This window comes from Salminus brasiliensis, chromosome 16 (assembly GCF_030463535.1).
Source record: "Salminus brasiliensis chromosome 16, fSalBra1.hap2, whole genome shotgun sequence".
NCBI lineage: Eukaryota > Metazoa > Chordata > Actinopteri > Characiformes > Bryconidae > Salminus > Salminus brasiliensis.
In genome coordinates this window covers 583,363-600,156 of record NC_132893.1, presented here as the reverse complement: position 1 = coordinate 600,156, position 16,794 = coordinate 583,363, and the positions used below count along the sequence as shown (strand labels likewise).

At 43.4% G+C, this 16,794-nt stretch overlaps 1 protein-coding gene across 1 annotated transcript in view; it reads right to left on the bottom strand.

The window, feature by feature from the left end:
- Positions 1-6,865: 6,865 nt before the first annotated feature.
- Positions 6,866-16,794, bottom strand: part of umodl1 (uromodulin-like 1) — a 10,689-nt gene continuing 760 nt past the window's right edge. The window contains exons 3-18 of the mRNA XM_072659043.1: positions 16,222-16,392; positions 16,005-16,111; positions 15,703-15,892; positions 15,252-15,442; positions 13,811-13,922; positions 13,562-13,674; positions 13,019-13,238; positions 12,609-12,746; positions 11,833-11,919; positions 11,601-11,772; positions 11,213-11,471; positions 9,674-9,816; positions 8,551-8,787; positions 8,219-8,378; positions 7,998-8,082; positions 6,866-7,295 (exon numbers count right to left, since the gene is read on the bottom strand). Coding sequence (XP_072515144.1) covers positions 7,111-7,295; positions 7,998-8,082; positions 8,219-8,378; positions 8,551-8,787; positions 9,674-9,816; positions 11,213-11,471; positions 11,601-11,772; positions 11,833-11,919; positions 12,609-12,746; positions 13,019-13,238; positions 13,562-13,674; positions 13,811-13,922; positions 15,252-15,442; positions 15,703-15,892; positions 16,005-16,111; positions 16,222-16,392 — 2,570 coding nt within the window. The 3' untranslated portion in view covers positions 6,866-7,110. The remainder of the gene's footprint in view (positions 7,296-7,997; positions 8,083-8,218; positions 8,379-8,550; positions 8,788-9,673; positions 9,817-11,212; positions 11,472-11,600; positions 11,773-11,832; positions 11,920-12,608; positions 12,747-13,018; positions 13,239-13,561; positions 13,675-13,810; positions 13,923-15,251; positions 15,443-15,702; positions 15,893-16,004; positions 16,112-16,221; positions 16,393-16,794) is intronic.

Here is a 16,794-nt window from a genome sequence, read left to right as displayed (position 1 = left end):
TCGACATTCCCCTGGTAGGAACCTCAGAGACCATCTCAACCTTTTCAAAGCAACATGGAACACATTTCTACCATTAAGATTAGACTGTTTCTCAATTTAAGTTTAATACTGATATACTGCAAAAAAAAAACACCTTAACAAGTGACATCATCTAAAAATATCATATTAACCCATTTGAGACTGTTTTAAGATGAATATTTATTTAATATATATTTAATATTTTAAGATTATTTCACTGATTTCTATACTTTTTTCTACTTGTATTAAGTTATTTTATCTTGGCAAAAGCAGAGGAGAATTGACGTTTAGCAGGACGGCTGCTATTGTAGCTTAAGTTACTCTGCTAGCTTGCTAACTAGCTGCACAGATAGCAACAAACATGGGTTCTGGTCCTAAACATGAAGCTTCAGCTGGTAGAGTCTATATCTGTGGTACCTAATGCTCAGAATAGTCAAATGATTTGCATTCCTAACTTTACTGAGTTAACTAACAGAGATGGACCAATCAGTGTATACAAGGGTGGGGCTGGATGCCACACTAACCTTTCCAGGTAAACTTGGTAAAGCGTCATCCTGCATAGCTTCTGGAATGACTCTGGAGAGGGGTGTCCGGTTAGTGTTCTGATACTGGCTGTACTGGGCTGAGTGATGGGTCTGGAGAGGGATGTCCGGTTAGTGTTCTGATACTCACTGTACTGGGCTAAATGAGGGACTCTGGAGAGGGGTGTCCGGTTAGTGTTCTGATACTGGCTGTACTGGGCTGAGTGAGGGACTCTGGAGAGGGGTGTCCGGTTAGTGTTCTGATACTGGCTGTACTGGGCTGAGTGATGGGTCTGGAGAGGGATGTCCGGTTAGTGTTCTGATACTCACTGTACTGGGCTAAATGAGGGACTCTGGAGAGGGGTGTCCGGTTAGTGTTCTGATACTGGCTGTACTGGGCTGAGTGATGGGTCTGGAGAGGGATGTCCGGTTAGTGTTCTGATACTCACTGTACTGGGCTTTATTACCTTTATTACCTTTAGTACTTTCTACTTTTTTTTTTAATTTATCCCCTACCCTATTTATTGTTTAGTGTCATTTTCCTTTAGTTTAAGACTGTGTCCTGTGTTTCTTTGTTACTTGTCATGCGTGTTGCTCTCACCAAGACAAATTCCTTGTATGGGTAACATACTTGGTGAAATAAAGAGATTCTGATTCTGATTCTGATTCTAAATGAGGGACTCTGGAGAGGGGTGTCCGGTTAGTGTTCTGATACTGGCTGTAATGGGCTGAGTGATGGATTCTGGAGAGGGGAACCTGGTTAGTGTTCTGATACTGGCTGTACTGGGCTGAGTGAGGGACTCTGGAGAGGGGTGTCCGGTTAGTGTTCTGATACTGGCTGTACTGGGCTGAGTGAGGGACTCTGGAGAGGGGTGTCCGGTTAGTGTTCTGATACTGGCTGTACTGGGCTGAGTGAGGGACTCTGGAGAGGGGTGTCTGGTTAGTGTTCTGATACTGGCTGTACTGGGCTGAGTGAGGGACTCTGGAGAGGGGTGTCCGGTTAGTGTTCTGATACTGGCTGTACTGGGCTGAGTGAGGGACTCTGGAGAGGGGTGTCTGGTTAGTGTTCTGATACTGGCTGTACTGGGCTGAGTGAGGGACTCTGGAGAGGGGTGTCCGGTTAGTGTTCTGATACTGGCTGTACTGGGCTGAGTGAGGGACTCTGGAGAGGGGTGTCTGGTTAGTGTTCTGATACTGGCTGTACTGGGCTGAGTGAGGGACTCTGGAGAGGGGTGTCCGGTTAGTGTTCTGATACTGGCTGTACTGGGCTGAGTGAAGGACTCTGGAGAGGGGTGTCCGGCTAGTGTTCTGATACTGGCTGTACTGGGCTGAGTGATGGATTGGGCATGTCCAGTTAGTGTTCTGATACTGGCTATACTGGGTTTAAGGGTTTCTGCAGTGGTCAGTATTTTAGTGGTTGAATGAGGAACTGCAGGGTCCTGTGTGACAACTAAGTTACATAAATTTTGGCCAATCACAGCTCGCTAGCTCACTAGCAACAAATGCTGAGGGAGGCCACTTAGCACATGTAACACCAGCTACACTCTGTACCTGATTCCTGAGGTGAAGTCGTCAAGGGCATGTTTTAAAACAGCACTGGAACAGAGGCTAATTTCTGCTGCTCCTTTACTACAGATCATCTCATCTTCTGTCTTCCTCTCTCTCTCTCTCTCTCTCTCTCTCTCTCTCTCTCTCTCTTTCCTCCTGTCCTCCCTGTCGCTCCTCTCTTCGTACCTCGGCCCCGTAACACTGCTAGAGAGTCTGAGTCTGCCCTGGGACGAGTCAGTGATTATTATTCCCCGGGTACCTCTGGAAGAGAGTCAGACCCACTGGTGGAACGACCAGAACCACGCAGCAAGGCAGTAGTGCGATTCGCGCCGGACGTCAAATACTGACGCTGACCAGCAACGGAAGAGACAGACAGCGGACTGAAGGAAGAAATGTGGAAAAATCTCATTTACACAATCTACCCCCCCCCCCCCCCCCGACAACCCCCCCCCCCCCGCCACTATTTGCTGTGTTACGTTTCACACCGGAGCTAAGAGGCTAGTTCTGGAAGAATTGGCACAGTGCTAACTGCAGGCCTACATCATCACTCACTCTCCTCAGGCTGTCACAGGTGTTCAGTGATCCCTAATAGACATGATGTGGGTTCTAACACTGAATGATTCACTGTTGTCTAGAACATGGGACACACTTCAGACTTCAGGGTTCTACGCTAACATGCTTTTTTGTGGTGACCTTACGGACGGACGGCTGTTGTGGTTAGGATGAAGTAGTGCAATCAAGGCGAAATCCAGACACAATTTAGGAATCCCTACAGGACGCATTTTTCACATCACAAGGACATAATGAAGTTCATTAGAGATCACTGAATACCTGCACACGGTTTAAGGAGAGTGTGTGATGATTTAGACCTGCAGTTAGCCCCATGCTCATGGTAATACCAGCTAGCTACATCGTAGCTCCGGTGCTAACACTAGCAAACGTCAGGGGTCCCAGTTGGGGGAAATTGTGCGCAATGGATTTTGCCGTTAAGATAAAAGTACTGTATGTATATATGTAGTATATTCTAATGATGAAAATCACTTGACAGCTTCCTATGAGAGATTCTTTGTGCACAGACTGTTTTGCTAAGGTTCTAAACGGTGCTAAAAAACTCCCTTCTGTTCCATATTACTGCTCCAGCTGTACTGTCAGTATTAGAGACACCATTTAAACCATAAAGTGCTTCCTTAAAGTACATCATTACTGTACAGAATTCAAATGCAAATAAATATGATTATAGTAGCCAGTTCTCTCGGTGTGTGACCGGCCTTCTTGTCTCTTATTGCATCTTGCCATATGTACTGTGTAATAGCAAATACAAAACAATGCCATGTACAATTCAACTGCATCATTTTCACATTAATAAAATGTACATTAAGACAGTTACTGCCGGAGCTCTGAGTGGCTCTGAGTTGCTCAGCGGTCTAATGCGCTGCCACTGTGGCCCAGAGGTCGTTTGAACCCTGAGCCAGGCTGCTTTGCCATCAGCAGCTGGAGTCTGAGAGAGCACAATTGGCAGGGCTCTCTCCGGGTGGGTAGATGGCGCTCTCTCTCCTCATCAATCTTAAGCGACGTCGGCTGCCCAGCCGCCCTGGAAAAAAGAGGCGATGGCTGGCTATGAATGGGTGGGTTATTAGCAGAACCAAGCAGGGGTGTGCGATATGTATCGTCTATGAATATCTTAATTGTTGTTGATGTTTAAATGATGTTTAAACATACATTAAGTAAAATGATGAAACTTAAAACCTTTGAAAATGACAATAAACAACAAGAAATATAAATATAATGTAATATAAATATAGCACATTCATATTAAATTATAATTTAATTTGAAAAACGATACAAGTTTGTAATGTCAGTAACACTTGAACTGTTATTTTTGTATTATTTTAACTGAATGCTTTAGTTTTAGGTAAATAAATAAAAAAAGTAGAACAAGGGAGCACAACGCAAGGCTTCACAAACACATTCTGAAGGATGAAAAGTTCACCCCAAGCATTCAGCATTCAGCTCATTGTAAAAAGTAAAGAAAGAAAGTGAACAGTGAGTAAACTGAGACAAAATAATGACGTCAGTGGAATACAGTGTAGTTTTTATCAAAGAGAATATTAATTAATCAAATTTTACATTTATTTAATCCCAGTTAAGTCCACCATATAACTGTATTTGACTGAGGGACAGGGACGGCAGGACTGTGTGTGTATGTGTGTGTGTGTGTGTGTGTGTGTGTGTGTGTGTGTGTATGTGTGTATGTGTCTGTGTGTATGTGTGTGTGTATGTGTGTGTGTGTGTGTGTGTGTGTGTATGTCAGTCTTCATCAGCGTCTCCCTCATGCGGATATAAATCTCCTGAATAATTCAGAGCTCTGGAAGCACTCAGACAGGGCCATGACATTTCAGAGATACCCAAAGCTCTAGGTCCAAATTCAGTGGGTTCAGTGGGTTCACAAAACCTGGACAGTGTGTCTTTATTTACAAACTCTTATATTATCTCATGTTATTCATTATTATGTAATTCATTAGTATCTACTGTGAGTTATTCAGTATCCACCATGAATTACTCAGAATCCACTATGAGTTATTCAGTATCTATTATGAGTTATTCAGTATCCACTATGAGTTATTCAGTATCTATTATGAGTTATTCAGTATCCATTATGAGCTATTCAGTATCTATTATGAGTTATTCAGTATCCATTATGAGTTATTCAGTATCTATTTTGAGTTATTCAGTATCCATTATGAGTTATTCAGTATCTATTATGAGTTATTCAGTATCTATTATGAATTATTCAGTATACATTATGAGTTATTCAGTATCTATTATGAATTATTCAGTATCCATTATGAGTTATTCAGTATCTATTATGAGTTATTCAGTATCCATTATAAGTTATTAAGTATCTATTTTGAGTTATTCAGTATCCATTATGAGTTATTCAGTATCTATTTTGAGTTATTCAGTATCCTTTATGAGTTATTCAGTATCTATTTTGAGTTATTCAGTATCCATTATGAGTTATTCAGTATCTATTTTGAGTTATTCAGTATCCATTATGAGTTATTCAGTATCTATTTTGAGTTATTCAGTATCCATTATGAGTTATTCAGTATCTATTTTGAGTTATTCAGTATCCATTATGAGTTATTCAGTATCTATTTTGAGTTATTCAGTATCCATTATGAGTTATTCAGTATCTATTTTGAGTTATTCAGTATCCATTATGAGTTATTCAGTATCTATTATGAGTTATTCAGTATCCATTATGAGTTATTCAGTATCCATTATGAGTTATTCAGTATCCTGAATCCCAAGCTTCACTTTTCCAGCTTTAGACACATGTGACCGCGCTGCACTGAGCTTCAGTTCCACTCCAGTCAACACACCAACACCCAAACTGAGTCAACTAAAACACACACTGCACCTGATGCTCTACTACACACTGACCTCAATCCAGCTGTTCCACAACAACACCTGTGATAACAAACACCTGAGACGGTCAGACTCAGACGCCTAAACTAGGACACACTGGATTTGGACGCTCCTGAGATCCATACTGTTAGAGATTCAGTTTGTCTCTCTGACTGCGCTGCAGGCAGATTTGCTGTCTTGATCAAATCACATGGCCGTGTGATGCTACTGACTAATCACTAGCGGCGTCTAAATCATTAATTACTGTAATTACAGCTGCAGATAAACACAGGCTGAACAAACAGCAAATACAGCAGGTCTTACCAACACAGATCACAATAACACATCCACCCTCACCCCACTGCTCTCTCTCTCTCTAGACACACACCGTTACCATAGAGATGCTGTGCCTTTGAAACACAGGGAAGATGAATGAGTACAGTAATGGGAAATTGTGTGTTCATTTCTGTGTGTGTGTGTGTGTGTGTGTGTGTGTGTGTCCATACTTCCCCCCAGCTCAGCCCTGCAGATGTTATCCACCAAGTCTAAAAATAACATCCCATCTCTATGATATGTATTACTATCTATATGTAACAATATGCCCCATGTGTATATATATGTCCCATATCAATAATACATGTAATATACTTAATAATAATAATATGCTCCATATATGATATATGTGCAAGTATTTATATGTTCTAACATTATACCTCATAAGTATTCTATATATGTGTTGGTATATACTCATCAATATGAGATATGTGCATGTATCTATGTAAAACTATATGTCACATTTTATATAAATGAAAATAGGTCCCATATTATTTAGATGTATATGTAAGAACCTATACATAATAATATGTTCCCTATGTAGTATATAGATGTAAAAATCTGCATGGAATAGGAACGTCCTAAGCCTGCTGCTTACACATCTATTCCAACAGCGCCCTCCAGTGAATGAGCAGTGAACACCATGAGCTGAAATCCTCTACTGCAAAAAAGAGCAACTCAAATGATTCACTACACATCATACACCCCAAGTGGCCAGTGAGTGGAAGCACAAGGTATGTGTTTCCAATAAAGTGGCCAGGAAGTGGACGCACAGGGTTGGTGGAAGTTGTAGTTGTTTTTATAACCACAGTTAAAGTATGCTTTTCTTCACCAGCCTTAAGAATATTGGAGGTTTACAGTCTGTTACCATCAACTAAAGCTTCTAAGGTGCATCGTATGTAGGCCTACTGCTGAGCAAATATCTCAAATACAGTGATATTAATGTGGTAATCACATTGTTCACGTTCACTCATAACACACAAACATGTTAAGCTATAAATAATTGAACCTGGGATCCCCTTTAACTGCAGCTTTATTCATTTATTAGTCATATCTACCATCATATACTGACAGATTATTTAGTCTCTACTGTGAAACTATGTGAAAGTGTAGGTTCTGTAGTTCTGAGAGTAATAAACTGGAGGCCGGACGCTCATACAGACCATTTGAGGGTTCGTCAGTTTTACAGAAAAGGAGCACTATGAGCCACACACAGTTCTATGAAGTTCTATATGTCTGAAACAGCAGAACCCTTACTAACAGTGAAGCTCAGCCTCGTCTAGGTGTCAAAGACATGGTAAGTGAAGTTCTCCTGGCGGGGTCTGAAGTGAAAGTTGTAGTTTCCCATTCTCCTTCTGTAGTATGAAAAGGCTGCCATGCCTACGACGAAGAAAACAAACAGGCCCACTCCCAGCAGAATGAAGCCGATGGCACGCGTACTCTGAATAGCCTCCTCCAGAGTCACTAGGAGACACAGAGGGACAATATAATGTCAGGAGAGTTCAGGGTAGACTGTACTACGTTGATAATGATGTGGTAGTACATGAAGTATAGGTACAGTATATATATAATAAAGCAGCAGCCCACAGAAGGGCATTACAGTGATTCTGTTTTATTTATTTATTTATTTATTTATTTATTTATTTATTTTTAATGTAAAAATTACAAATCTATAAATGATCTATAAATGAGTCAATAACTGCTACAAATGATTCAGTGAATGCTATAAATGAATCATTAACTACTATACATGATTCAGTAACAGCTATAAATGAATCGGTAGCAGCTATAAATGATTCAGTAACATCTATAAATGATTCCTTACTGTTACAAATCTATAAATGATCTATAAATGAGTCAATAACCGCTATAAATGATTCAGTAACAGCTATAAATAATAATTTACTGCCATAAATCTATAAATTATCTATAAATTAGTCAATAACTGCTACAAATGATTCAGTGAATGCTATAAATGAATCAGTAACTACTATACATGATTCAGTAACAGCTCTAAATGAATCAGTATCAGTTATAAATGAATCAGTAAATACTATATGTGATTCAGTACCAGCTATAAATGAATCTCTCTGAATGGAAGAAATTATTAGCATTATTGTTGCTGTAGATATTGAAGAAAAGGCTTGTCTAAGAATTGATGCTCACCTGGATTTAACCGAATCAAAGGTCCATATGAAGCTTTTGTCATTCCGACGACATTAGCAGCTCTGGAGCTCTTAGCCATGCATTTCTACAGAAGAAATAAGAACTCTTACATTTACTGCATCATCACTGTTATTCAGTTACACAGACTGTCAGACACAGATACACTGAAGCAGTGAGGGGGCAGACACAGAAGCCCAATCTCAAATCATGGGTGCACTCACAGGTCTGCAGGTGGCCCACGAGGTCTCGATGCAGATCTGGATCTGGCAGTGCAAGTAAATGATGTCCAGATTCACGAGAGAGAACACGTTCACTGCCAGCAGAGACCTGGAGGAGTTGCCGTTCTGAATCACGGTGGTGTACGAGTTTGGAAGAGGACAGCTGAGGGGGAACAGTCACAGTCTCAGTGTCATCTTACATCAGCTCCCTTCTAGTCCCTGCCAACTGCGTCTAGTCTGCTGTCCTGCTTCATCCCCACTACCTGCACCTCTGTTCCATAATATTCAGTAAGACGATCAGGTTAAAGGTACACCACACACAGACACACACACACCTGTTTTCCAGGAAGACGTATTGGGGAGGGTCAGGGTTGCTGGTGGGGTTCGCCCAACATTTGTTGATGATGACTTTAATTTGGGACACATTGGAATTCACCGCCACCTCTATGATCACCTCGTCCTTGGGGGAGAGGGTGTAGTTCTGCGGCAGTGGGGTCGTCCCATTCAGCAGACGTATAGTCACATGGAAGGATCCTGATCCCAGCACTGCGTCATCGATCATGTCTATATAACTTTAAAAAAAAAAAGAGACAGTTTTAGATCCTGAAAAGAGGACATGTCCAGGCGTGGGCTAGAGGGGTATAAAGCCCCCCAGCATTGAGGAGCTGTGGAGCAGTGGAGGAACTGTGTTCTCTGGAGTGATGGTGGAGGAGCTCCATCCAGTACTTTTTTTTTATTTTATTTCTAAAATGCACCATCAAATTTTCCATTATTCTGGCCACTTCCTTTTGGCTCCCTCTGCTGGACCCTTCAAGTACTGCACAGTGCACAGTACACTACCTGATTCCATCTGCATGCCGACCCCCTTCAAGCTCTGCTCACCAGCTGAATGAAAACATAGGACACACCCATGTTTTGGAGGAGCATTGCGGTGAGGATTTGATTGCATTTGATTGCATTCAGCCACATAAGTGCCAAAAGTACTGGATGGAGCTCCACCATCCATCATTCCAGAGAACACAGTTCTTTCACTGCTCAGTGCTGGGGGGCTTTATACCCCTCTAGCCCATGCCTGGCATTATTAGGCAGCATGGTGCCAATAGATCCATCTGGTGTACTTTCTCTACAGGGACTAGACAATCTTTGTGTGTGAGCGTGCATTTGCACACATGTGTCAACAACTGGTGCAATTTAAAGTAGCTGAATGCATTCATTAAAAGGGGTGTCCACAAACATTTGACCGTTAGTTCTCCCCTAGGAGAAAGTGGGTGCAGATTCAGCTCCTGTGGAATTTAGATGTTTAGATGCTTGGAGCCGAGCTACACTAGCATTCTTGACTGTAATTCTGCTCTGCTTCTCCAGTGTGTTTACTGCAAGCTCAGACAGCTCAGAACTTAAAAAAGAGAGACAAAGAGATCTACAGGCCCCACTGAGGCGGTTGCCATAGCAGCATGGTACCCAGAGGGCTCGTATCCCATGAAGACGTTGATACTGTGGCCGTAGGTGCAGATGACTGGAACCTCCAGCTGTGCAAACGGAGGCATGCCGGATGAATCAAACAGGGTCATGTTGTTATAGAGCATCACACGGACCGTGGTGTTCTGGAGGAGACAAACACCAAAACATCCTCAGATCTACATCAGAAAAAGAACACCCCAGAACACACCCTTCAGACACTTCAGACTTCTGACACTGACACTTCCCTCAAACACTGTTCCTCACAACTGCAGCAGGACTGAGGGGCTTCATTTCCAAACCCACGACCGAGCGTCCATGAGCACAGTGTCCATGGATTCCCCTCCTTACCTCTAGAGGTCATCCTCACCAGAGCTCTTCTTCTATGCACTCAGTTATGCTGTGTTAATCCTGCTTGTTTAGCTACACCAATCAGCCATAACATTAAAACCACCTGCATAATATAGTAGGTAATACATAGGTCACACATCTGACCCTTGGAGGCATGGACTCCACCAAACCTCTCAAGTGGTGGTATCTGGCACCAAGTCTGACATTAGCAACAGATGGGCCTTGGGCTGGTCCACCAAGTATCCTTCCTTGGAGCACCCACTTTTGACCCAGTTATCTAGAACATTACAGTTCTTGTCAAAGTGTCTCAGATTCTCATGCTTGTCCACTTTTCCTGCTTCATCACTTTCATCACATTCAAGATCTGACCGTTCGCTCACAGGCTGATATATCCAGAAATATAAAAGAAAAATCCTGACCAGGATTTTGTTCCAACTGCCAGATTATCAATGTTATTAACCACCCTTTTTAATGTTATGGCTGATCGGTGCGTATAAACCCTGTTCAGAAAGTCTTTGAGGAAAAGTGTGACAGTGTCTTCATGTTTTCTGGTCTGTCTTGTTTCTAGTGCATTCGGAAAGTCTTCAGACCCCTTCACTGTCTTCACCTTTGTTGTGTTGAGGCTTTAAAATGCTTGAAAAGTTGAAGTGGACGTAAGTATTCAGACCCTTTAGTAAATTCAGCTGAAGGGACGTGATGCAAAGCGCTCAGGACCTCAGACAGCTTCCAACAAGACAATGACCTTAAACCAGAACAGCTCTGTGAATGTCCTTGAGTGGCCTGACCAGAGCTTTGACTTAAACCTAATCAAACAAAATCTCTGGAGAGACCTGAAAATGGCTGTCCATAGACAGTCCCCATCCAACCTGTAGAGCTGGAGAGGATCTGCAGAGAGGATCCTTTGGCGGAAAATCCCCAAATCCAGGTGTGCAAACCTTGTGGCATCACACCCAAGAAGAAAGCAGATGCGGAGTGTCTGAATACTTATGTCAATGCAAAATTTTTAGTCCTTATCAATACATTTGCAAAAATGATACATTTTCTTTTTACTTTCTGATCATGGTGTATTGAGATCAGAATGATGGGGAAAGATTAGCACAAGGCCTCAGCATGAGAAAGTGAAGGGTCTGAGGACTTCCCGAATGCACTGTATGTGTGATGATGAGGCAGCACTACTGTGATGAGGCTTACTCCAATGATCTGGGCCCCACACTTGTTCCAGTCCACGATGAGCTGCACATGGGTGGCATTTACGTTCCTCTCACTGCACCCTGGTTGACCCAGGTACAGGGCAGCTTCTGAGATGCGCTGAGATTGTAGGAAGTCTAGTGCCACAAAGACGGCGATGGATCCGGCTCTACAGTCCACTGTGATGGCCGCTTTGGACGTGAGGTGGTTGAAGAACAGTATGTAGGGGGTTATGGCAGAAGTGGTGGTGGTGGTGGCGGTGCTTGTAACAACAGACTCCCCTAATGTTGTGAATGATGCTGTGGACGATGTTGTGGGCGATGTTGTGGGCGATGCTGTGGACGATTCTGTGGACGATGCTGTGGACGATGCTGTGGACGATGTTGTGGACGATGTTGTGGACAATTCTGTGGACGATGCTGTGGACGATGCTGTGGACGATGCTGTGGATGATGCTGTGGACGATGTTGTGGATGATGCTGTGGACGATGTTGTGGATGATGCTGTGGACGATTCTGTGGACGATGCTGTGGACGATGTTGTGGACGATGCTGCGGACAGTGCTGAGAGGCTCATTTTCACACTGTTACTGTGCAGTATGGTCGTACTAAGAACATGAGCGCTTGTGTGTGTCACACTGTCAGCTGTCACGGTTGTTTGGGTTGGAGATGCAGATGACTCAGTCGGCTGGGTGGATGCAGTCACACTGGCTATGGAGAGAGAAGCATTGGAGATGTTAAACACTGCAGAATTGGGAACATGAAAAAATGCTGGCTTGTATCTTGAGATGGTTTTTAAATGTGAGCATGACCTTAAAAACACCTGCATTTACAATAGAGCACTCTGTTTGATACCTTTACAAGACTGCAACATGCTATTTCCTATTCATATAAAGCACAATATATGGACAAAAGTATTGGGACACCTGCTCATTCATCATTTCTTCTAAAATCAAGGGTATTATAAAGAGCTGATCCTGCTTCTGTTGGAGTAACTGTCTCTACTGTCCCGAAAAGAAGACTTTCTACTAGAATTTGCTGTGAGGATTTGATTGCATTCAGCTACAAGAGCCTCAATAAGGTTAGGATGTTGGATGATGATCACCACCCCACCTCATCATCCCCAACTCCCCATCTAATCCCATCCAAAAGTACTGGATGGAGCTCCACCACCATCATTCCAGAGAGCACAGTTCTTCCACTGCTCCACAGCTCAATGCTGGAGAGTCCTATTCTATTGGCAATTTAAAGTAGCTGAATGCATCCATTAGAAGTTGTGTCCACAAACATTTGGACATATATAATATAATAGTTTATTTATGACCTTCTAAATCAGTGCTGCGTAACCGCAGAACTTTCCACCGGCTTTCTGTGGAGCTGTAAATGAGTCGCTGCTGTACCTTGGCAGGTGCGTCCGGGTCTCGAGGGGTTTGCGTCAGTGTATCCTCCCTGACAGACGCAGGTGTACGACCCAAAGGTGTTCTCACACTGGGCCCAGGGGGAGCAGTCCACCTCATCGTACAAACACTCATTCACGTCTGATAATGAGGAGCACACATTAACACACCTCATTACACAAACAAGCTGCCACACAGTAACAGCTCACACACGAGAAACCTCAGCACAGCTCCCACTGCAGCTCTACAGAACACCAGATCACAGGCTGTATACACACACGCTCATTTATGAGTTGGGTGTCTCCAAACTTTTGATGGGCAGCGTGAGCATTACAGGGTAACTAACGTTCTAGATCATAGGCGATTGTATGGGTTGGACCAGATCAGAACTGATTGGCCAAAAGTGCTCATACCTTCGATCACAGTGCTGTGCACGTCCACTGTGTACTTAGAGCTGTTCTGCAGAGAGACCATCAGAGAAGTGGCCACACTCCTGATGTCCTTGGTGCTGTTGGGCAGGAATATCAGGGTGAAGTTGACCACCACGCTGCCCGGAGCGAATCCACTGATCTCCACTATTACCTTCCCAGACTGCACCAACTCCAGAACGTGTAAAGGCAGAGAGATTATGATCTGGAAAGATGGAGGGAGATGGGAGAGTATTACTGCTGCGCCAAGAAAGGACCGCCTCCTCAATAATATCTGGACAACAGTGGCCCTGTGGTCAGAAACTGACCGTTGATGAATGGGGTAGAGGAGCCTGATCAACATTTTAGAAACAACTGGAGTTTCAGCCCATAACCATACACCTGCACTGGAGCTGTAAGGTAGGGGTTTCTAATAAAGTGGCTAGTAGGTGGACGCACAACATTGGGGTGTCTAATAAAGTGACTAATGAGTGGAAGCAGAAGGTAGGGGTTTCTAATAAAGTGGCCAGTGAGTGAGTGCGTTGTCACCTCATTAATGATGGTCTCAGTGAGGGTGCGGTATTCTTCACTGGACGAATTCAGCAGAGCCTCGGTGAAGTTCACATTGGTCAGACGGGTCACTGCTTGAAGGGTCTTATTATCTAGAGAGAGAGAGCATTCTTACTGTAACACACTGTAACATGTACACAATCGCACAGCACTGCTACACGGACGGGTATGATGACCAATGTGCATTAACCAACCAAATAAATAAATAAATAAATAAAAGGTACATACTGTTTTCAAGAGACTGAGAGTCAGAGGTGGTCTGAGTGCTGACTGGAGAGCTGGACGTAGGGCTTGGGGGTGTGCTGGACAGTGATGTTGGTTGAGCAGATTTCCAGATAGACTGTGAGCTGACCACAAAAGTGTTTGAGGACCCTGTGCTGACGCTGGATGAGTTGACACCTAAATTCAGTACAAAACAAGGCTTCAGTGGATCCAGAGAGCGGACTCCACTTAAGAGCTCTCCAAGGGTTCTTTAGTAAAGGTGCAGGTATTTGTCACTGTACAGAGAAATGTGTCCTCCACATTTGACCCATCTGTGGTAGTGAGCACACACACACACACTAGTGAGCTAGGGGCAGTGAGTACACACACACCCAGAGCGGTGGGCAGCCAACTCCAGCACCCGGGGAGCAGAGAGGGTAAAGGGTCATGCTCAAGGGCCCAACAGTGGCAGCTTGCCGAGCCCGGGAATCGAACCCACAACCCTGTCATTCATTGCTTGCCGCTCTAACTGCTGAGCACCACTGCCATTATGTCTTAGGATTTGAACCCACAATCTTCAGATCATTGCGGCCATGCTTTATTTCACTGGACCACCCAGGGCTCCCAAGGCAGTGGTTCTATATAGAACCCAGATCTCTTGAAAGCATTTGTTTACATGGTTCTTTGTCTGGACTGGTGGAAGAGGGTCAAGGAACCCTTGTTCAGCACTATATAGAACCCTTTTAGCTTAAAGTGCATCAATACTTCCAGTCAAACTGCTGTTATTGGCAGAGCTGGAGTAGAACTTTAGATCTGGTGTAGATGATAGTTATGAAGTTATAGTTATACAGTTATAGTTATATAGTAATATTTATATATCAATAAACTGATATGTATTATTCAAATATAACTACATCTATCTGTTACTACCAATAACAACTAATAACAGCTGGTGGGAATGATTCATGGGAATTAGAAATACCTAGCTGTGTTCTTCGGGAGACTGTAGCTGGGGTTTAGACTCTGCAGTAGTTCAGTACTAGTCTTAGTACACTATTCAGTTCTGCTGGAAACTAAAGGGTTAAACTTGAGAAACGCTAAAAAGAAAACTGTCCAATCAGGATGGTTCTCTCAACTGCTAGATTCACATTATAAGGAGATACACTATATGGACAAAAGTATTGGGACACCTGCTCATTCAGGCTCATTCAGAGTCTCTCCTGTTTTGGTTGGAGTAACGGTCTCTACTGTCCAGAGAAGAAGGCTTTTAGCAAAATGACCAGTGGTAGTGAGGTCAGGATGTTGAATGATGATCACCACCCTACCTCATCATCCCCAAATTCTGAATTCCTCCCAAAGATGGAGCTCCACCATCATTCCAGAGAAGTATTATTTTGTCAATATCAATGGGTGCAACTTAAAATAGCTGAATACATCCACGAGAACAGGTGTCCACAAACTTATGGACATGTAGCGTACGAGGTGACAGTGACAATTTAATACTGCAGCTTGACTCACTGGTGCAGTGTGTTCCCGGCCTGCTGGGGTGAAGGTCAGCAGATCCAGGTGGACAGGTGCAGTTGTATGACCCAAATGTGTTGTTGCAGCTGGACTGAGGAGAGCAGTCTCTCAGCACTGGAGTAACACACTCATCCACATCTACACACACACACACACACACACACACACACATATTACCTGTCCCGCCAATAAAGCACTGAGACAGAGGGCGAGGGGGAGAGAGAGGAATGGGGGAGAGGGAGGGGCAGGGTTAAACAGGGGGTCCTCGTTTGACTCATGAGCAGTGATGGGAAGTTGATGTATGACACACACACACACACACACACACACACACAGACACACACACACACACACACACACACACACACACACACAGACACACACACACACAGACATACCACTGACGTCCACAGTGGTGACTTCCTCAATGTTCTCCAGCAGAGCCTGCAGCCTGCTGGCCATCTCTGCAGGGGTCAAAGGGTCAGAGGATCCAAGCAGCATGGAGGAGGCAGTACTGACCAGTCCAGCAGGCCATGAGGTCACATGATACACAGAGACTAAAGGAAAACTCTCCAGAGCTCCAGTCACCTACAACACACACACACACACGGCACAGTCTCACTCACACTCACTGGCCACTTTATTAGAAACATCTAATGTTTTCGTCCTGTGTAATGAATAATCTCATCTCAGTACAAACCACAGAGTGTAGGAGCCGTGTGTGGTTGAAGAGTCCGCTGCTGGTGTTCACCAGATGGTAAGAGGCCTTCACTGTAACAGTCACACTGAGCCACCAGCTGACATTCCCTAACAGCAGAGACACAGCCCATCACTCTGAGTGTACTAACAGGGCTAACAGGGCTAACAGGGCTATCCTGTCCTGAACTCCAGTGCATGCTGAGGTCTAGCGCTCTCACCGTGTGTGTGAGGATCCACACAGCGGGAGATGTTTTCAGTCTGGCAGCATTTCCTCCAGCTGGGACAGTCTGTATCCCACTTGCACCCCAACACCGGGCCTGTGCTGGGGCCTGGATGCGCAGGAGGACACACTCCAGGTTTAGCTGTGAACTCTGCACTCCTGTTGAGGGCTGACATCAGGCAGATATCACAAACCCACAAAATCTGCATTAAAAAATTCTAGTAGTTCTTATTGGAATTTTTAAAATGTGCTCAATAGCACAACCTAACGGCCATTCCTGTGCACTACAGAATTCTTCCTTGTAAATAAATGTTTATATTGAAATAAAAATAGTTTTTGTACTTATAGAATATAGTATTTCTCATTAACTGGTGAAATTCTATTGTAAATAAATACAAAATACATTTATCCCACAGCATACTTACAGCATATTGCAGAACAGTGCAATATTGTAATTTTATAAATTATTTGAATATAAAATATAACAATTTATAATAACAGGATATTTTAACGAAAGTGAACTATTTATTAGATTAAGATTCATTCATAAATATTATTATAAGTATGATTC